Below are 23,305 nucleotides of genomic sequence, written 5' to 3'. Positions count from 1 at the left end.
TTTCGGATACTCTCAACAATGATATCTGAATACTCCTTTGATGAAACCTACAGGAAAACTTAAAAATTCGATAGGGAATCAACATTAAAGTACACTCAATCACATTTATAACTGAATATAATAATTTAAACACCCAACATATAAAATTAGGCTATAATAATAATAAATCCAAGCACAAAGCACGAATTTTGATGTTTTGTGCTTTGTGCTTATATTTAATTAAAAATCTTAAGAGTAATCGATTCAAATGACGAACGAGTCATACCTCGAAAAATCATAAAGATCTATCTACAGCAACTTTATGCTTATCTAATGTAAATTTGGAAGTACAATTGGGGTATAGCTCAAAAATACGTCTCGCAGTTATGTACGTTAAGATACCTAAATGAGGACAAATTCTGGAAGCACTGATCACGAAATTGAAACTCATAGGTGCTTTAGTTTCAACAAGAAACAATATCCTCAATAATTCCATTTAAAAAAGCAAGATGGATGCATCAGCATTTACCGTAAGAGCCACTAAAAGTTGGGAACTTCAACACAGCAAATGATAGTAGTAACAGCAGCAACATTTCAACGAATCGATCGCTGTTGTTTACAACGAAATAGTCATGGTTTCTATAGAAACAATTCCCATTTACTACTTTTCGATATAGCCCTTAATCTTCGTGGTTTCTGCTAATGGAAAAGTAGATTATACTTCACGTTTAGTGAATATTTATGGTATGCATTGTGTGAGTCTCAATTATTCACTGCGAATATGGAGGTAAATAATAGATAAGATTTCTAACTTTCCTTCCGAGCTTCATTAATGTTATTTTATTTTCTGCAAGAAAAAATCTAAGAAAAGGAAGGGCATTAAGAAGAAATTGAGTAAGCAGAGTACCGAAGGAGAGGAGTCTAAAGAATGGCAAAAAGGTATTGTTTACTTCATACAATTCGGAAATTATGGATATAAATGTGTATATTTGATATTCGTTGCATCGTTTCACCACCTAACTTCGTTTGCGTCATGCTTAAAGCATAATTTGAACGCATTTATTGGGCTGCAATTTAAAACATTGTAGACCTATAAAATTCCCACTGTCGTCCGTCTGTGGTCTTTCCTTAATTTCGAGAACGGTATTAGATAAATGAAATTCAAGACTAGATATGACAGCTTAGAGACAGGAGGCTCCGATTACCAAAAGTCACGTTATTTGAATTCAAAAATTTCCATCCCAAGGTGTTAGATAGATGATCGGCACGATTCTATTGTTAAAGGAAAAGTATGATGTACAGGGGCAAGCCACTACTAATTTGAGGTGGAGAGCATATATTTTAAATTAAATAAATGAAAAATATGATTAAAAAATTGCAGCCCGGCATTGTGACCATGTCGCAATAAATAATCGCTCGTTTTTTAACTTATCTTCTCTCTAGAAGACATCTTGATACCATCTGAAGATCAGAAAAGTGTAGAAGTTGAAGAACATCCGACAGAAATTACAGAAAAAGATGTAAGTATTGTAATAAAAAACAAATTTAAAAAATAAAATATAGGCAAACTATTGTAACTTAACGTTTTTGACTGATGATGATGATAGATCATACTTAACAAAATATTTGAAACGATCCATTTCCTCGCGATTTCGGCATCCAATCATCATCATTCTCACGTTCCTATTTCATACTGTAAAAATACGGTACAGTCTCGATAATCCGGCCGCCCGCTAGTTCGACACATCCAGTAATTCGACACTAATCGACTCTCGAGTATTGCCGTCATATTGCCAAATTGTATCGGTGCAAGCTTCTCACCAGTTCAAACTGCAGTAGCTACTAAATGTGAACACCTCCAACTAAACATGGCAAGATACTCGTATCAAACCATTTCCCATCAAAAATACTGTACCTTTTCCTAAATTTTCCACGATAACTATAATTTTCCACTGACTTCGTGACATCATCAGTGACAGCAACATGCTAGATATTTTGATCAGTAGTCCAAGTTCTAGGAAAGATGTGTGAAAAAACCTAGGAAACTCCATGTAACCAATCCCCTGGTGAAGTGCAAATCTGCAACCTATAACCAACATTTGAAGGTTTTATTCACTTGACCACTGATGGTTTGACCAGGTCCACAATGCGGGCACTAGTTGGTTACGGACAGGGTCTATCTGGTATAGGCTAATCTGCCCACAAAAATTTCGTGGAGAGTTACTTGCCTAGATTTGATCCCAGGTTCCAGAGGGCTGTGCCTCGGCATTCAGCCATTAGGAGCCATCAGTTGTAATCAGTTATTTATACCATGTCACTTGCTGTTTGCAGTTATTCCTAACTTATATTGATGGATAAAATTTAGTAGCATTGATGATGCATTTGTATACTTAAAAATTTATGAAATATTTCTGTATACCATATGAAATTTCATAAAGAACATGCTATTGAAAATAAATACCATATTTTGTTATTCAGGAGAGTGCTATCAAGGAAATTCAACTGAAGGAGCTGCACTCAATCGTAACAGTTCATGAAACAGTATCAAAACAAAATGCAGTTAGAGAATGGATTGACAAACAGGTAATTGCAAATAAACAGATCTGTTTTATAACCATTTTAAATTTAAAATTTTATATTCTTAGTGGCAACTGTCTGCATGGGGAATGCCGAATCCTCTAATTACGTCAGAAGTAAATTCGTACATCACGGCATGGAGAGACGAGCAAGAAGAGGACACTCTCGTCATCTTGAAAGAATGTCGTACTTGTTTACAGGTATGTCATGTAAACATTTATAGTTTGTCAGAAGTAATTGCCTTGTTTATCACCAAAAATCAATTTTTAGTTAATAGAAGAACTAAATCTGGCCTTAGACAATGCTCCAGATAAAACAACTGACAAAGAAATCAAGTGGAAAGAGGTATATCACAGTATATTCATCTAAATTATATTAATAAAATAAATAATTGTTATATTTACACATTACAGTCTTTTGAAAAATCTTCAAGATTTGCTGCAACAGAAAATAGAAAAAACAATATATACTTTCTTGGTTGTATGTTGAAAATGTTCTAAATACAAGGTCTTCCAAAAATGATGCTACCATTTTAAATTATTATAATTATGTTAATTATTTCCTGAGAATGTTGTATCATGTTAAAACACTGGAAAACTGTCCAAGTTGCACATTTTTCCATTACAATTTCTCAACAGGTGCACCTTGTATCACATAACACATGTCCAACCAACCAATACTCAGAATCTTCCTACACTTGCCATGGCATATCCATTATCATGCTCCACAGCAGCCACAATTCTACAGATGATAATGTAATTCCTATTGAATGTTAATGTTAAGAATGGAGGGTTTCCTCCAATGTTGGAATTTTTTCCTAAATGGTAATTGTCGGTCTTTTGAAAGTGTTTTTGTCCTGTTTTTTAATTTATATTCTTTAGTTAATCTTTATTATTATTTTTTGTTTATTTTATGGTGCTTTATTTAGTGGTATGTCTTCTTTTTGTGTTGTGTTTGATAATTTTTTTGTTTGGTGGAATTTTTTATCCTATTCTTTTTTTATAAGCATTAAGTTAATGAAACTAATAGCCTTCAAAGCTGTAAATGATGGGTCATGTTTAGGGATTGCAATCCAGCAGCATTTTCAATCCAGCTGGATTTTTGCTGGACCAACATCATTCCAGCTGGATCCAGCGTGAATGTATTTTTGGTGCAATAAAGTGTTATCTATCTATCTATCTATCTATTTAGCAATTTATGGTTTTTTTAAAGAAAATAAAACATTTTTTTAAAATACTTAAGAAACTTTTATTATTTAGACTGGTCACTATAAATCAGTAAAACTTCTTACACATTTAGGTAGTAAACTTAACTTTGGTTTGGTTTAACACTTGAGATAGAGATAATTCATTTTAAATGTTTGGTTACATTATAATTATAATGTAGTCTTTAAGTTAAATAATAGCAAAGGTAATTCTACTAATTAATTTATATTAATATATTATAATAATGTAAGGACGGATAATCAGTGGCTAAGTGGCTATCAGTCTTACCAATTTTCTTATATAAACTCTACATATCAGTTTGTTGTTATTTATAACTAATTTAATTATTCATGTTAGTAAAGTAGTGAGTAAGTAATTAGTAGTAGTCTAGTAGTTAGCTATTATTATCACAATCACGAATCACATACATTCATATTATCATATATCTAAGATGCTGATACTCATTAATTTAATTAACTATTTAACTAACTAGGTAGTCTCAGTTTCTCACTAATTTTCACAATAAAATTGTCTAGTCTAGCCCACTAACCACTGATAGAATAAAAGTTAAAAACTCTAACTTAATAGAATTAGAGTAGAAGTTATAAAATATTAGTCTTGTCTTGAATAAAGTATTTTAAAGGATTAAATAAAATTAAATCAATCACTTCTGTTATTTTTTTGACTTTTCTGGAAGTAGGATCTCAAGAAACAAATGGTATTGATGGTGTTGTCTCCCAACCCACTTCTTAATGAACTGTATATATATCCCGCTGCAGAAAAGGCCCTTTCTGCCTCTACGTTAGTTGGTTTCGGGGTCATCAAATAATCATAAATCGTTCCGTCACGTGATTCATTGATGTCACAACTGACCATAAATTAGAATTATGCACCAGGACTAGGAGAGGAGTTACTTATTTTATTTAGCGCAAAGACTCTTTATTTAGCAAGAGCGGAAAGTCAACTAGCAATTACATCAGCAGAGGCAAAAGGACAGACAGTGCGGTGTAGAGAGGGGTGTAGCACATGCCGCACTGAACGGCAACGCCACTCTCGCCGCCGAGTGATAGCACACGTAGCAAAGCGGCAACGCCGACAATGTAGACTTTTGCACCATTACTTAGAAAGTTAATAGAATATTGCGGATCCAGCAGGCCAAAGAATGTGTTGGATCCAGCTGGATTGCTGAATGAGGGATCCAGCAATTGCAATCCCTAGTCATGCTTAGCTGATTTGAATTTTTAGATTTGCAATTTAATGTTTTGATGAAAATAGTAAGCTGTGTTGGTTTGGGACCATTTCATAATGAAATTTACAATTTTATTTCTGGAGTTTCATTCACTCAAACCTTGCAATGACTGTATTCTACAAATCATAAGGATATTGGGACTATATATTTGATTTTAGGTATTGGATTTCTATAATAGGAACTGCTTTGAGTTTGATTGTTCGAGGGGAGATTGGTACCTCCAAGTTTACAGCTGTATTCTGCAGCTCCTGCAGATTACTCATGTTACACAATGATGAGTGATTCCAACTTTGCAAACTGCAGAACACAAAATGCCTTCTCTGTTGCAAAGTTGCCATTTTCATTTATGACACTTCCTAAAGTTAATAGACGATGAGACATTTGAATGCAGATGGGAGTTGAAACTCAAATGATCTTCTATCAATTGGTGTATGGCACATACTTTGCAAATAATAACATAATTACCGCGTAATTTAAAATGGTAGCATTCATTTTGGATGTCCCTGTACTCATTTTAATTATTATTCTTTTTTAGAATTCAAATGAATACATTGATATAGAAACATTCAACATGCAGCATGTGCAATACGACAACTTAGATGAATATCCAACCAGAAAGATTGAGATGTATCTATGGGGGAACTTGTCACAGATTCCAAGGTATGAAGGCCCCAAATTTGCAGGAAGACACGAAATTCAAATACCTTATTTCCTAAGGATAAAAAGATGCGCAGTAATTATTTTGCACACAGCATTTGATTTTTATTCTCCACTACACACAATACCAGAAGAGGAAAAGTTAACAGAAGAGCAGAAAGAAACTGGTAAAATTTTTAAATTAAAGACTAATGTTAGATTTAAGTACAGATAAATAAATATAAAAAGTTGATAACAAAGGCGACGGCATACCCGATGTCGAAGTTCGAATCCTGCCTACCGAGCCGGATAAACTGGCAATTGCAGAACAACAACAACATTTGTCCCCCAAGACTCCCTCTTCTAAACGTGAAAGTTTTTCTACTGCATCGGCCGGAAGCGAAGTTAAGAGTCGAGTAAGTCCTTAAGAGTTATTGTCTTATACTTTGATTTATAATCCTTCTATCGTATAAAAAATTAAATTTCAGAATTTCATATATCATTGTCATAATTTTATTTTATTTCTTGAATTTTTTATTATAAAAATATAATTTTTTTTTTAATTTAGCCAGAATCTGTTCAATCTAACAGAAGTAATCCCAAAAATGAACATATAAATCAAGAAGGTAAACTTTTATAACTCATTAGTATAAGAAAATTATACTTTTTTGGAATGAAATCACAAAATTCAAATGTTTCAAGACTTGTCGGTTTAACTTTTAGGGCATAAACTATTATAAACAAGTAAAAAAATATCTTTTATGTTGTGAAAGTAAGCCAGTAAAACTTTGAAGAATTTAAATTTCAGTTGAATTTTTGAGATTTCCAGGTTGTCTATGTTTAATATATTTCATTTATATATTTAATATATTTCTTTTAATTAAAATTAATTTAAATAGAAGAGGATGAACCATCGGAATTGATTGACATGGTGGGAAATTATATCTTGGGTGGTATATTTCAAGTGGAGTTAGTAGAAATACCACCTCAACTTGTTCAGAAAGGATGCTGGATTATACAACAAGGTATGAAATTTATGAATTTATATTTAAAACAGTGTTATTGTATTCACAATTTTGGCACAAACTATAAAATATTTTGCTTAATAATACATTTCACTTATTTTGAAATTCTGAAAATTTCTTTTATCACCATCAAATTTCAGAATCAACAGAGAACAAAACTGCTTATCTGATAACTAAGGTTATTTTTGTAAAGGAAAAACTTGTATTGTGCCATATAAAATAGTAATTTGTTCAATCATTAATGCTTTATAATCCTGTTAACAAAATGATAAACAAGAAGGTGATCTCTTTTTGTATTAAAATTGCCAATATTTGATAGCAAAGCAAGAGTAATTCTCATAATAAGAAGGGTTGTAAGAATGATCAAAATGAATCCCCATTTAGAAAAGAGCTTTTGTAATTGGGAGGGATTATCTTACAAGTGAAAAAAACCAAGTAAATAGTACTTATAAAGTCTGTAAAACCTCACAGCATAGATAGAAAGGCAAAAGAAAGTTTGCTTAAACTTCAAAATAAGTGAATGCAACAACAATAATGTCAATTCAAAATTTAATTTAGAGAAAATTCCATACTTAATTTTTCTACAAAACAAAAGTTTATGTTTTAGTGGAAGACATACCGAAACCGAGACGCATTCCTTTCTACGTGAGAGTGGTTCCTCCCCGTCCTCCAAAACCTAACATGAAACCCACCGAAGTGGCCAGCTTTGCAGAATCTGAAAATAAACGCTACGAAGAAGAACTGGTCAATACTGCTTCCATTTCTTTAACGTAATTCCATTTCTGTATGTAAAAATATGTGTTATTTAAACAATGATTCTTCGTGTTATTTACCATTACATTAAGAACAGCATAGTTACTTACAAACAAGAGCATGCTTTAGAAAGTTTAACTAGTCCAGTACTATTAGTTAGTTTCTATGTGCTTATGCTTTATATTTTAATACAGGGTGTTAGTTTTAACAAAAGTGAAGTTTTATGTATGATACTGCAATATCTCTTAAAGTAAATGCTGGAAGTGTCTCCAAAATCTGGGGAGTAAGGTTTAGAGATGTAAGCAGAGTTTAAAATCTGCTACTCATTAGCACCCCTCCCCATTAACTCCACATCTGTCGAGAATTCGGAGAACTGAGGGGTCACAAAGGGGAAGGAAGAGCTTGGTCAGGGGATAGAGGAGAGAAAGGTCACCTTTCAGACTGGACATATGTGGAACAAACGTTGAATTCATCTGTGCTTGTGATCGCCTTTCTTTTTAGTTCAATTGTTGTACAGTAGAGCGTCGTTAATCGGAACTTCGGTAATAGGAATGGCCGGTAATCGGAACGATTTTCAGTCAGACTGTGTTGTGCTGAATCGAACATTTTTGATACTAGATTTACTTCTAAAGTATAATTTTCATGTTTTTTATATTCTTCAATATATTTATTTTGTTTGTACAAAATGAAAAAATAATTTTTAACGATACGATAGCCTGGATTATTATTATAAAAATTTTCATTAGGCTTAAAATCGACGAAAATTCAACACGAAGCGACACGCGACGAAGAAAAGTTCAACACGAAGCGACACACAACGGAAAAAAGTTTGAACATCAGACAGGTTAATGTATTTTTTCGTACAAAGTCGGTAATCGGAACAAATGACTAATCGAAACAACCCCAGTCCCCAACTGATTCCGATTTTCGACGCTCTACTGTATTATTAAAATTTGTAATATTACAAGAGACATAGCTGGAGATTATATGATTGGCAAAGAAGTTTTCCAAAAACTGTAGTCCAAAAACCGAAACATTTGCAAGTGAGTAGTAACACCATCTACCACAAATTGGAAATGCAGAACGTACAACTTACAAGTCTTGTATGTAATGCCATACATATAATTTTAATGTCATTACAAATTTCTCCTGCATAGTAACTTTTTTGGACAACCTGTATGTAATATTGTTCAAATTATATTGAAATATATATTTTGAACAAAACTGACATTCATTCATTACTAGAATAGAAAAATTCAAATGCATAATAAATAATAAATTAAATTTAATGTTTAAGTTGCAAAATTCTTTTCATATAATAATTTTAAACTAATAGCAGATTCTTTTCTTGTCAAATAAGCATAAAATTGCAGCACAAAATTAAAACTTCTGGAGATAATGCTCGTCAATGTAACAAAAATTAAAATTTTGTAAACAAACCTGTTTTTATAAATAAGTACAAGCTGTCCACTATATCATGAGATTATATTAAGTTTAAATTTGTAAGATACTTTCAAAATTCAGATGAAACAATAGATAAAGGCATTTTGTATGTCTGTAAACTTGCTCTGACAGTCAGAGGTCAAAACACAAAACCAAACTGTGGGGTGGCATTTTAAAATTATTGCTGTAATACAGTACAGCGGAAAGGATAATTGCAAAAAATACAGTGTACTGACACAAAATACTGTACATGGAAACAAAACCTGAGTAAACAGAAAAACAGTGTTTGTGACACAACTAGCATTTTTTTGGAAACAAAAACATGCAGATGATAGGGATATGTCAGATAACTAAGAGGCTGATTTGTTTAAGAACTGCTTATGATTTAACAATTTTGTCAGAACAAAGAAAATACACTTATTGCCATAAAAATTAGCACACCAAAAAAAAGGAATTGTCATATTGCTGAAAAACTTGGCATGCAGATAAGTCTCAAGCAGATATAGAACGATTAGAGATACAGTGTGATAACTCATTGTGTAATGCCAGCAGAGGGTGTCAAAATGCGTCCCTCTTGGCCTGTAAAAAAAAGCAAACAAAGTCATTTTGTCCGTAATTTACCTGTTGCAGAGAGATGCCTTTACGTCACAACTGAAGATCATATAAACAACGAACCGAGTTTGTGAGGGGAAAGATCATTGGGCTTAGAGAAACCGAATGGTCATCTTGCTGAATAGTCTGCCATCTAGGCCATTCTCACAACACTATGAGAAAGTGTTGGGACTAGTGGACAAGAGAGAGCTCACCCAGCAAACTACTAGACCTCTCACATACCCTCAGCAGACTACTACTAGACTAGTCCTCCAACAAGCATGCACATAGCCAACTATATCACTGTCTGCATCCAGATATAGGTGGTGCCATCATTACAGGCTCATGTCTCCATACCATTTAGAGATGCCTGGGTGAGAAACATTTTATATTTCAGTGGATATTATGTGTGCTGCCATTGACACCACTCGCCATTGCTTCCGCTTGGAATGGCGTCGCTCCTGATGGAATTGGACTGCAATGGAATGGAACTGGATTGTCTACAGCAATGACTCCAGAATCAGTTTGGGCGCTGACAACAGCCCTGTTTGCATCTGGAGGCCACGTGATGAATCAATCCTCAATCCTGTTTATGCTTTGGAGTGACACACCGCCCCACAGTCAATGTGATGGTCTACGGTGCTATCACATATGAAAGCTGATCACCTCTAGCAGTGATATGAGGGACCATGACAGCCCAATGGTACGTTAGTGACATCCTGCAGCCACATGTGTTAACTTTCATGGCAGGGCTCCCAAGAGCCATTTTCCAACAATGCTTGACCCCACACAGCAAGGGTGTAACAGGACTGCCTCCACCATATTTCCACACTTCCCTGGCCTGCCCAGTCCTGATTTGTCACCAATCGAACATGTCTAGGATCATCCGAGATCCCAAGTTAGATAGCCTAGTGTGAGAAGCTGGAGACATAAAATAAGAGCCTCTACTTAGATTGGGAAGATTTATTTGGAATTTGTTTTAATTATTTAATGAATTAAATATTTTTTATTAGAGAAACAAAATATATAATTTTACATTTACTTTCAAAATTGCTAGAAAAAGGGAAATAAAACTTCCTTTTGGTTATCAACTTCCTGTGGCAAGATCTTATCTCGCCCATTGATGATACATCTGTAAGTGTGACTCATCCCACGATCCCGTCACACGTGTTACAACTTGACTCCTGATTGGAAGAGATTAGGAGATAAAAGAGGTAAACATCCGAGTTTCAAGGGTCTCGTCTGTCTCTCCCGCAGCAAAAGACTCAAGAAAAGATTCTCAAGAGGTGTTCTGATGTTATAATCAATCCACTGAAAGACTGTAGCCTGTGTATGAAGATATCTGACTGTCATAAAGAAGTATTATGCACTACATAATGCAAACTTTCTCTCTTAGTCAAATTAGAGGTGTAATTAGTTAGATATTCTATATATTTTGTTTCCTTTGATATAATATCAGATCCTCTGACAAGGGTGTTAACTTTATCTACATGTAATCTTTCATATTGCAGCGGCCATTATGTGTACTGCCATTGACACCACTCACGTTGCCTCCGCTTGGAATGGCGTTGCTCCTGATGGAATCAGACTGCAATGGAATGGAGCTGGATTGTCCACAGCAATGACTCCAGATTCAGTTTGGTCCAGATTCATTTATATTATTAAACTTTTTGTTTTCGTTTAATTGGCTTTGAGCTAAATTATTTCTAATAGTTGGTCACCCTATCGATGAGTCTACGACCATTCCCACTCAAACACAGTTATGCAGATTCCAAATCACAAATTATCTTAACTGGTGTCAGGAGAAAATGGTCAGTAAAATCTTATGATCTTGTGACAAATTACAATAAATCCCATCCACTGACAAAGTAAGCGAGCCTTATTGTCCCAATTTCTCAAATAGGTGATAAGAGTTAGACAATCTCTATTCTGCACTGTGGATTCTCACACTAGGATGGAAGGTGAGCCTTTTTGAGTCCACGTGCAATGTAGCAAGCAAGCTTAGCTTTAAAAATGTTTATGCATGCCACAATTTTTCATTTTGATTAAAGATATTCAAAGAAATGAAATGAATATTCTTTAATTAGAATAAATGTAAATAAAAAGAAAGGTGATAAACTGAAACCACATGTTACATTACATGTCAGATGTTTTTCCCGACATGCCACTTGGGCATGCATTCCATAGGTTCACCATTCCTGGCTTAAGAGTTTGGTCAAACTAGAACACCACTTGCAGCAACTGTGGACTGAGATGCTGCAGGACACCATACAGCATCTGTATGCCTCCATGCCTGCCCATATCACATCATGTGTTTATGCTAGAGGTGGCCCAACAAGGTACTAGAACCTTCTTTCATTTGTAGTTTTACTTGCAATAAGTGATCTTTTTGCTTTCACTTTGTAATCACTTATATCCCTGTCACACTCACAATTTGATTTAATTCTGACAACTCCTTGGTGCATTAATTTTTATGGCAATGAGTATATATATATATAAACATATATTTTGTTTTATTGAAAGTAAATGACATTATTGCCAGTCCATCTCATTTAAAAAAAATACAATTACATTTAAATAATAAATGTGTCTTTAATAGTTTACCAGAGAATACCATGTATCTGGATCAACCTAGACCAGCATTCTGGTATGCAAAGAAGAGCTGCTGGGTGGCCGGTGGATTTCACGAAGTAAAGTATAGAGAAGGCAAGTAAGCTTCAATTAAATTAAACTTTTTAACTAATAAATTACATTAAAACATTCTGCTACAGAAAACAGACAGCTTTCTTTTAAAGCCACTTGCTGGGGCATAATTGGAATCGTGCAGAATAAATATATTAATTTCCCATACCAGGTAAGCATTATTTGCTATTTTATATTATTTATGTAATGACTTCAATGTTAATTTTGTTTAGTCGTGGCAGCTTGTATCACAGAGTGATCTCGACTCTGCTCAATTAACCATAACCGGTTCTTTGGTATCACTGACGATAGAAATTAAGGGTAAATTCTGTCGAGTAACCAGACTGCAAACGCTGGAAGACTCCGTAACTCATCCGAACATAGGCAAAGAATGGTCCAAACCTAAACATCTTCTCAAAGCAAGTTATATGTTAATGATTTAAGTGAATCACTAATGTGCAATAACTGTCTTGATCTTTAATTGTAGGAGCTGAAAGAGGCTGGAATATTTCTAACTCCCGAAGAATCTGCAAAATCATATTTAGGAAATACCCCAAAGGTGAAGTTGTTTTGGCATGAACATAACTTTCTATAGTTACTTATTAACATCTTTATTAATCCTTATTAGGACAGTCAGTTAGAAGATGACGTTTATAAACAGATGGCATTATACTCTAATGTTTATACATTTGGGTGGAGTCATTGGAATTCCACAAACAAGTCGCACAGGATAGTGATGAAGTGTGTTGAAACATGCAAAAGAGAATCAGAGGTAATTTTAATTTAATTATTAAAGCAGTAACATTTTTTAAAATTTATGATACTTTTAGGGAATGAACGCATTACTCATGGTAGAACAAGAACGCGCTTTCTTCCTCCATTGTCACGAAATGAGTTCATCTTTCAGTGACGAGCCAATCGAAAATACTCGAGTAAGAAGAAAAAATGTTTTAAGATATTTATCAAATTACAAGTGAATACTTACAAAGTCAATTTTTTCAGTATTTTGCAACTTTATATCATCTTCTATCATCCCATTTATCTGAAGAAGGGCTCCAGAAGCAGAAGAAATGTGGAAGTATTTACTATACAAGTATATATACACTTCTGTCGTCTATAAAACTTTTAAGTTATTAATTTACCAATACCGCTGAATTTGGACAAATTAAAAATAACTGTTCGGATTATTTTTTTGTATAAAAATTAAGCTTTTGTGAAATATTTTTTAATAAATTATTTACAGATTAAATTCCACAAATTCTACAGATTTATGTTCTAAAATATTCTTCCTTCAACTCCTTCCACGTCGGGCTTCGAAAGTTCTTTTAAACTAATGCTATTAATCCTCAAAACTGTCTGAGGGATCCTCAAAACTGTTTTTAAAGAATGAATTATAAATTAATTCTACAAATTTTATAAAAATTAGAGTTAATTAAATGCATACATTTTATTCTCCTGTATTCCTTTCTACGTTGCATTTTAAACAAAGTTACCACAGGAGACAATGTCTTTTCAATGACGGTCGCTTCTATTCTTATCTGGTCTTTACTATCGAAAGTAATTTTGATAATTAGAAATATATTGATTATCACTATGGCAATACGATTGACGTAAAGACTCACCTGAGTAAAGGATGTCCAACTAAAGTGAAATCTTTGCTTCCAAGTAACAAAATCTAGATTTATAAGAAAATTGATGTAAAGAAATTTAAAAATTACATGTGCCAAATTTTAAAATGTACCGTATTTCATGTAATAATCATCCATCTAACTTGTATTGTGAGGTAAACTCACTGGTCGACCTAAATACTGGCATATCGGTTATGTTCAATATTATTGAATAATTGACTAGCGATACAGTATTTTCCAATATCAAAGACAAAAAAATGAATACCAGCTAATATTATTATTGACATTTGATATGACAGGGGTTAAGGTAATCCAAGTACTTCATTCAAATTATTCTTTTTATGTATTTGTCAGGATATTCAGATTTAACTAGTTTTATCTTAGCTGTTACATTAGTTAGTTTTTTGAATCATGCAAGGTCTTGCAACATTAACAATGAATTCTTACAATTTTACACCAATAAATCCCCACCAAAACTGGAAAAAAATTGTAGAGGGGACAATTATTACAGGAAATACAGTACTAAAAATTAAAGTACTTAAAGTTTAAATCCTATCTGGCTCCTCATTATTTATCAAGGATAGTTTACGTAAGAGCATCATCTGTCAAGCATACCGAGGGATGACGAGAAATGATGCTCCATGTATTTGATATCACAGAAAGATTAACCCACTCAAAAATCAAGCATGACCCGTTAATTAATACACAATAGCAATCTCACAATTATGATAAATAATTATAATTTAACAAGAATCTATAAAGTCTCGTGCATTTTAAAATAATAATTTGGCTTCTTTAATACAAAAAAATGTGTAAAATGAATTGGAAACATAATTTGTTAAAGTAATTTTATGAGCAAAGAAATTCATTTACTTTTTCTGGATAATTATCCGGTGCAATACATAAGGTAAACATTGACGAATAATTTTGGTCTCCACTTACATTATTTTTAATTAACTAATATCTGAATCTGATGTAAAATTAGGCAAATAACAAATAAAGACCAAAAAATATATTCAGCAATGGTTTTCTCAATGTTAAGATTTGGGTTTTAATTTGTTTACATCCTATGCTACACTGAATTCAACAGGAGGAGGAAAGAATTGTGTCCTCCTTGTGACCAATCCTAAAGTACAATAACCTAAAATTAAAGATACTAAAACTTGAATAGATTAACTCTTTGATGCACTTTACAGATTACTTTTACCTCGAGTTAATCAGTTAAGAAAATCAGTTTGATAGTGTTAATTTGCTAAGAAAAAGCATTTAATAAACCACTCGATGTTTATACTAAAATGTCTTCACCGGGAAAGGATTTTAAAACATCTATATATCTTCCATATAAATACAAGTACCAATTTTCTTGTTTATTTGTGCAATGCTTTGCATAAATGAATAAGACTTCTGATGTCAATACATATGATTGTCTTCTCACCGAGACCATTTTACTGCATTACACTTGCATTTCTTCCAACACGAATGTCAATATCACAGAAGGATCAGCTACTTTCTTAAACTTCTAAAATCATGCTTTTCTTAAAATCCAATATGCATACAGTACACATGGGTCTCTCTTCAGGCAGCATGATACAGTTACCACACAATTAACAGTATACAAATATATTCCGTAATGCCATAAGGCAAAAACTACACCAAATCAACCTACAGAATGAAAAAATCATTTGAAAAAATTATCTCGTTTCCAAAAAATCTCGAATGACTCGAGACTCATTTGAAATCAATTATTACCATTTAACTACTTGATATTTTTCCAATAATTCTTCATTTATATAAATAGTTATTTAGGACGTATCTGTAAACTGTAACACAAAATAATAATACTAATACTAACCTTTTCCAGCACTATTCTGTCGCCAATGGCCATCGGATTATATCCAGTCAATAGAACGAGGTCATTTTCGGTTATTTTGTACTGTCTCGCAGCTATCTGGACTACAGCAAACAGCCGACCGGTCGTGCTGGTCTGGATTTGATTATTCACTGCCTCTATTACTTCTAAAAATATAAATGACAATGCAATCTTGACTTTTATTAAAGAAAAAATAAGAAAATTGATCTTCAGTTTAAACTTTGCCTTGTATTTCTGATTAATAATAATACTTTTGAAATCTTATCAATATGAAAAATAAGAAACAGCATTAAAAAGATCAGTATTTTAAATTTTTAATCTGTCTTTTTGAAAATGTTATTAAAAAATTTAAAACACAAATTACTTTGGTTAATTATAAATTCTAAAAAAATCTATGTAATGACTCAATTCCTTTATTATTTCTGTCAATTCATTCCAAATTGGTTCTTCGAGACAGCTACAATTCCAGCCATTTTTCGGATGTAAGCAGAACATACTTTGTCACCCCTCTGAAGAAGTCAACAATACACTCTTGGCAAAATGTATGAGAAAAACTGGCCAAGAGACATAATTAGACTTAAATTCCAGGGAGGAAAGTTTATACTCTATGTTTACCAGCACATTTATACGGACAAAATTTTAATTCTTGTATTTAGTTTTAATTTAAAAAGTTAAGAAGTGACTTTTCTAAAAACAAAGTCAGCTAGATGGCTAAGCAGTAAAGATGGCAGTCTACCACTTTGGGCGAACAGGTCGAAAAAACTCAAAAGTTTTTTGGGAGTGGTCCATCCAGATACAACGGGTCTCATCCCTCACCCCATTGTGGTCTGCCCAAACCCATAATGGGCTTGCTAAAAAAGCCTGCTTGGTGGTCAAAGGACAGAGAGAAAATACCTTCAGAATTCAATAAATTTGTTTCCTTTATATATTCTAAGTTTATCAGAAATGCAGAAATTAAAAGTTACCTTTGGTGATCTTTTCGTCGGCATCGTCGGGTTTTAGTACTTCTCCGGCCAAAGGCCTTGTGCTGTACTTATTTTCGCCACACTTTGCCTGGTCGTCATTTAAGTTTGATTTAGTTCTCAAAAAAGCAGCAGAAATAGCACCGATTCGAGGAAGAGATTGTTTGCCAAACACCGAAGACGATTTACTGACGGTGCTTGCCATATAAAAACACCCTGAAAATTTTTATATATAACTTAAAAAACATTTTAAATTATTGTAACTACTAATTATTATGCCTTTGTGTCCTTTTTTAACTTAATTTAAAATTTATTTTGTATACTAGTACTTTCTATATATTAACAGGACTTATTATACTGGAAAATATGGATGCAGATATTTAGCCTTACAGATCAAAAATAATGTTCTGTATCTGTTAAAGTTCAGGTGAACTAAATAAAGAACATTATTTTTGATCTGTAAGACTAAATATCTGCATCCATATTTTCCAGTATAATAAGTCCTGTTAAAGGTTCGACTTCTGTACTGGTGTGAGCAAATAATTCACATTCAACCTTTTAAAAACCAGTAATAAAAATTTGAAAACAAACGTTTTCGACCGTTAACTCGGTCTTCATCAGGTTCTAACTATTGAGATTCAAAACTGTTCCAGAACGTATTCAAATTTTCGAATAGAACCGTTGCGCATTCGTGTTACGTGTTGGCATGCGTAATACGTGTGGCGCAAAACACAACGAAATTACAATCCATATACAAACGAATTAAATGGAGCTATGGGGAACATCCCCTTCGTAACAAAACTTCCAAGCTTGAGAAATGTTACACGCATCTTTAGAATTGATGCAGGTTGTGTGCAGTCCAGCCTTGTATATTTCCAGACTTTCCAGGGATCGCAGATGGTCCAATCGGTGGGATATTTTAATCAATTCCGCGTTTTGCAGATCAGCACTTATGCCCGGGGTCGAGGCATAAGCAGAGAGGGTAGTGGTGCCTCTGTTGCGGTCGATATCATATTTATGCTCGCGTAGATGCTTGTCGAGCGACCGTTTCGTTGAACCGATGTATACAAGCTCTCTTTGGAATCTGCTATCCCATAATGGAACAGAGTATACCCCCGGTGCCATTCTTTTATCTACGATGTCCTTGGAATTGCGCATGAGGTCATATATAGTGTTACGTCTCTTGTAAGCGATCTTTTTGTTGGTGTATGCGGCAATTTCCCTGTAAATGGAGTCTAGGTGTTTATTATATTCAACTACTACAAGTGCTTGAGTGGTATTGGAGTCGTTAGTGCGTGTGTTGGTGTTGTCAGTACGATGCAAATGTGCAGACGCAAGGTTATGAACTAATGTACGGCTATAGCCGTGTCTTGTGGCTATGATCTGGATGCGCTCTAATTCAGATATGGTGTCCTCGATTCTGGAGTGGTGCGTGAAGGCTCTTTTCGTAAGGGCACGGAAGGCAGCTACCTTGTAAGAGAAGGGGTCCTCCGAAACGGCAGGGATGAATAATGGAGTGTAGCATGGTTTGTAATGGACTTTAGTGGATATTGTGTTGCCATCTATTTGCATATGGATGTCTAAGAAGTTTGCATTTGTGTTGCTTATTTGGTCAAGCTTGATGTGGAGTCCATATGGGTTGTTGTTCATTGCATCGATGAATCTATTTATATTGGGCTTAGTTTTCCATAAGATAAAGATATCATCGACGTACCTCCTATAAATATGTATATCTGAATTAAAGAGGGGTATGATTCTTTGTTCCAGTTTTCTAATGACCAACTCGCATAAATCGCCCGACAGCGGGCTGCCCATCGGAACACCACGTTTCTGCAGATACGTTTTGTCGTCGAAATGGAAAAAGGAAGTGTTGCACAGAATGTCGGCTAGTTCCAGGACTAGTTTACGGTGCGCTCCGTGCGATGTTAGTAAGAGATCTCTAATCGCGCAAAAGCACGGTTGGATTTTTATATCGACGGGTACAATGAAACGAAATCGAGAACAGTGATGTATGCACGGTCCGTTACGTTGAGAGGTCTCAATACGTCTAATAATTCTTGTGGGTTCCTGACTGTCCATGGATAATTGTTTAAGTCGTGAATTATGCGCTTGTGCACCGCCGCATCCAGCTCTCTAGTGGGGGATCTTGCCTTGTCAAGGACAGGTCTTAAGGATGGCGTATCTTTGTGCGTTTTAGTGAACGCGAATAGCCTGGGGGTATCAGGGGAAGGTACCACTGCTCTGCTAAGGTTCAGCTCTCTGGCTAAACAAGTTTGTGTAAATCTTTTCACACGTGCTTGTAGCTTGTTGACAAATCCATCATCGATGCGTTCACATTCTGTGTCGTTGATGTATGTTTGCATCATGGAAGTGTATGTTTCTTTCTTCAATAACACGAGAGCCTTGCTTTTGTCTGCCTTGAGGACGATTATGTTATGGTCTTCCAACCATTTTTTGGATTTGGTGACCTGCTTCCAAATCGCATCCTTTTGTTTCCGGTTGTTAGCAGCTATTATCTTGAAGGCAGATTTCCATCGGTAATATTCCTTGTGTACGTCATTCATTCCAGAAATGAGGTTTTCGACGTCAGGCATGATCTTTTCCAGTCGTATGTAGGGACCAGGTGGTGCACACATAGGACCATACGTTAAGGAATGGAGGAGGAAATCAGATGGTGAGATGTTGTCCCAGCATATCAAGGATGAATGTTGTAGTGATCCACGTGGTCTTTGTTTGTTAAGAATCCACTGAAATTCTTTACAGTGCATTTCTCATTTTCCCATGTCTTCGTTCTGTAGTTGTTACAGAGTGTTGTATATTGTGCATCACTCGCACGTCAGTGATGTAAGCACTTTACTACACACCCTGTATATTAGTCCTCTTATAAAAGACATGGTGCTTTTCTGGATCCAATTATATATTTTTTAACACCTAGTCTCCCATGTTTGAGAGCAGTCATTATGGGCTATTTTAATGTTTGTGAGAATAACAAATTTAATTCTAATTTGAAATACCTTCCACAAGAGTTTGCAATATTAGTAGGTTGTTTTTTACAATGGTTAATTAAACATGGTCTCGTTTTCTTAATGGGTGCAGTAGATTAATTGTACGAAAACACTGGACTCATTGGCCATAACTTGGTTTATTAAATATGTAGATATAAAGTAATTTGGATTAAAGGCAAGTGATTATGTTGCCATCTTGGATTAATATTTAATGCTTAAAACATTTGATTATAATTTCAGTTTCACGTGGTAAAAGCTTAAAGTTGGCCAAGTGTTGTGGAAGGCTTAAGATGCACAGTTGTCCCCAATCAGTATTGACTCCTAAAAACTAAAATGAAGTTAAATTTAGAGATCTTTTTAGTTAGTCCAGCTTTTTTTAGCTGACTTAGCTCCTTTTTTTCCCTTTGTATTAAAAACTGAAATCATCTTTCTCTCTCCAGAAACTCTCCTTTGTAAGTCCTTTAAGTCCTTTGTAACTGTAGCAAATTACAAGTTCACTTTTATGCTTATCATCCATTTGTAAAACTTAAATTTTGTATACATTACTTATTTGGTTTTGTTTATTTCATATAAATAAGGTAGTTTAGTTCTAAGTTTGTCGATTGAATTCATGTGTCTGAATTACATTCTTTCCATACTCTGGTCTCCCATATTCAAGATCGAGCAGAAGAAACCAAGTGAGTTTTTTTGTATCTCCTCTGATGTCCTTCAGTGCAACACATTAGTCACTTTACATGAATAATCTGATTGTTTGCATCTGCGTAATCTTTAAATGAGCCTTGTACCTTACCGGTCAGGTGCCCGTCATATCCACAGACACAAAATAAAGGCCCCATTACTGCTCACAAGATGGAAAGCATGCAGAAAAACCTTTAAATAAATTGGCAACTATGACCGTTGTTCTTATTTTCAAATCTATGTTCCAATATGCCAAATTTATTCATGATATATAAGATTAGACTGCTGTATACTGAAGTGAACAGAAATTCTTGCAGATCCAGTAAGTTGAATTTCTTGTAAATTTGTAAAAAAGTTGAAGGGTTTCTTTGAATAAGTTTATGTTTTCCTAACAAACATTTTAAAAATGACATTAAAGACATGCATTTGAAAATTATATTTGAATATACATTAAGGAAAATTCTTTCACAGTTAATCTATGAAAGAATTTTCCTTAATAAAAGTTAAAGTTATGTCTAGGGCCATCTGTTGTAACATTTCACTAAAAAATAATTTTTAGATTATTAATTATTACAAGAAAACAAAACACTTTTTTGGAGAGTGGAGTGAATTTTTAAAGAAATTGTAAATGCTAATAATGACTAAACTTTCATTAAGTCCAACTCTCACTCACAATATGATACTACACGTAGCCCGTATGACCCTTAACTACTAAAATTTAATAGCATCAATGCCCTACAGATAAAAATAAACCAGTCAAGATTCAAAATTTTTGGTTCATTCAAGGTAGAATGCAAAATAGATGCCAATATCCACTACAATTTTGCAAGGTTTTTCAATTTTTTGGTTCTTTGAGTGTCAAAACATCAAAAAATGTAATAAAGGGTGATCAAAATTTCACCGATCACTATATTTTCCTTACGTTATATTCTATAATATTGTACATTTTAGAATATACAAGCACTAAAGGTTGAACGTAATGTTCAGAGCAAGAAAGTTCAGGAACACACTCACTTTATATTACAATTTAATAATTTCAAAAGAATATCAGTAAATAATAAAACAGATGACAATTTTTTATGATATTAATAACACAAACTTTTATTTATACTTTTAAAAATACTGTACGTAAATATGATAAATTCTTATATTTTAAAATAAACATAAAATCAATATGTTTGAAAATATCAAAATTTTCCTCACCCATCTGAAAAATCTTCATATTCATAGACTTTAAGATGCTGTAAACAAGAGTCATGTCTGTCCTTTAAAATTATATGAAAATAGTGGCATCGATGCTCTAGGTCCTATAAGCAGAAAGTAAGCATTTGAAATATTTTTACACTAAATACCAAACTACATAAGGACAAACTAAGTACTGCGGTTACTCGGCCGAATTAATATGCCTTCAATGACAGGCAAAATTTAAATAATGCTAACATTTTCAACCCAGTTACGAGCCATCCTTGGGTGTAGATGGTCGAAAGTGGAATTCCTGTGCCTAGACATTCCACATTTGCCTTCACTCGCTGTTAAAGGTGTGTTAATTAATTTAACTAAAACATAAATACTAAGAAAAACAGTAACAATTCAATGGACATACTGGAGAAGTTAGGAAGATTTTATAAACAAATTGAGGGTTTATACTGTTTGACATGAATCCAAACAGTAAAAATACAATCTAATGAAAACTTAAAATTATGCTAATCTGAAGATTGGGTATAACAAAGAAAACAATAAATTGTAATAATTACATTGCTCTCTATTGAAACAAACATCTGATTTAATAAAGTATAATTTTGAAATAATTTTAACTGTCTGTCTCTCATATCTTTTTTTGATGCTTCTACTGGATCTACATGATTAAAATTTTGCATGTTTCAAAGTTCATCACAGAAAATATTCTATTTGCTTAATGTGTTCACTCCCAACACAGCAAGCAACGTCTCTAACTATAAAATGTCAAAGAAATTATATAAAATATTCTTAGAATTCCTGAAATATTCATGGCAAATCTTTATGACACTCACAAGCAGGGTCAACACATGCAATGTTGTGACGGCAAGTGCTCCAAGTCATCGCTAGCAGTGAGCACATTAAGTAAAACAAAATAAATTGCTTAATAAACATTAAGACAAAATTTTTAAGAATATTTTTCTCAGATGTGCATCAGTTGTGGATATTCTTATTCATAATTGATTTGGTCAGTATGAGAAGATATTAATTTTAATTCATCAAGTTTGTATATTATTCAGCCCCTAGAAAGAAAATTTTGGGGAGGACATATCATATGAAAAGTTGCTCAATACAAATCAACTGTAAATGAGGTGGGTGACACTGTAAACCTTGCAAATAAAGAGAGAAAAAGTCCAAGAATATCTGACTGGGCTGCTTATTAAACACACAATAGACTTAACAAGAACACGGCATAACTCCGATTGCATTCAGAAGTAGCAAGTGCAATAGCATTTCTCGTGTTTTATGAGCTTTTAACCATCTCTAGTAAAGCAAAAAATTATCTATTTTTGGCATTGTTTTGAGAAATAGTTCCAGATTTTTCACTTAAATTGTATCTTATTTTTGTACCTCTTCTAAATTACAGATAGGGAACTTTCAAGGACTACATCTTGACAAGAATCATACATAAATCATTTGTTTCTTTGACTTCTTTTACTCCTATGGGCAAGGTCTACAGCTCTGATAAGGTCCAACTGCCTCATTCAAAGCTGTATTTGCTGCATAGATATGGCCTGCAACACTAAGAGTAATCCAAAAATGAAATCTTCCATTACAGCCAACAATCTGAATTAATATTTTATAGTTGATACAATTGCAGATATGAATGACACTGTTGGGATCTTATCAGAGCTGTATAGCATGCCCATAGGAGCAAAAAGTCAAGGTAACTGTACCTCTACATGTGACCCTTTATCAGATACGACCTCCCGAAATTGGTCACGTCCAATGGAGAGTCTTGTCGCACACCATAAGTTCTGTTAAGACTATCGCATTTAACTATTTA

The 23,305-nt window shown here is 33.8% G+C and overlaps 3 protein-coding genes across 3 annotated transcripts; 2 read left to right on the top strand and 1 right to left on the bottom strand.

Annotated features, from left to right (window-relative positions):
- Positions 1–303: 303 nt before the first annotated feature.
- LOC136977586 (dynein axonemal intermediate chain 7-like) lies at positions 304–2,990 on the top strand. Its single transcript, XM_067273106.1, has 6 exons — positions 304–766; positions 834–918; positions 1,423–1,499; positions 2,458–2,562; positions 2,625–2,756; positions 2,827–2,990. Exons 1-6 carry the CDS (start codon positions 761–763, stop codon positions 2,923–2,925), a joined length of 504 nt encoding a protein of 167 aa, XP_067129207.1. The 5' UTR covers positions 304–760; the 3' UTR covers positions 2,926–2,990.
- Positions 2,979–13,343, top strand: LOC136977619 (dynein axonemal intermediate chain 7). Its single transcript, XM_067273154.1, has 13 exons — positions 2,979–3,036; positions 5,546–5,834; positions 5,908–6,062; positions 6,215–6,272; positions 6,546–6,671; positions 7,279–7,441; positions 12,058–12,164; positions 12,230–12,312; positions 12,374–12,559; positions 12,628–12,699; positions 12,769–12,912; positions 12,971–13,072; positions 13,143–13,343. Exons 2-13 carry the CDS (start codon positions 5,582–5,584, stop codon positions 13,275–13,277), a joined length of 1,584 nt encoding a protein of 527 aa, XP_067129255.1. The 5' UTR covers positions 2,979–3,036; positions 5,546–5,581; the 3' UTR covers positions 13,278–13,343.
- On the bottom strand, positions 13,344–21,633 carry mRpL21 (mitochondrial ribosomal protein L21). The gene is made up of 6 exons (XM_067273105.1): positions 21,487–21,633; positions 16,604–16,816; positions 15,621–15,784; positions 13,763–13,815; positions 13,585–13,688; positions 13,344–13,513 (listed from the first exon to the last, which is right to left on the bottom strand). Exons 1-6 carry the CDS (start codon positions 21,539–21,541, stop codon positions 13,416–13,418), a joined length of 687 nt encoding a protein of 228 aa, XP_067129206.1. The 5' UTR covers positions 21,542–21,633; the 3' UTR covers positions 13,344–13,415.
- Positions 21,634–23,305: the final 1,672 nt, after the last annotated feature.

Source organism: Centruroides vittatus, unplaced genomic scaffold, assembly GCF_030686945.1.
Source record: "Centruroides vittatus isolate TY-2023 unplaced genomic scaffold, ASM3068694v2 contig_461, whole genome shotgun sequence".
Classification (NCBI taxonomy): Eukaryota; Metazoa; Arthropoda; class Arachnida; order Scorpiones; family Buthidae; genus Centruroides; species Centruroides vittatus.
This window is presented reverse-complemented; position numbering and strand designations above follow the sequence as displayed.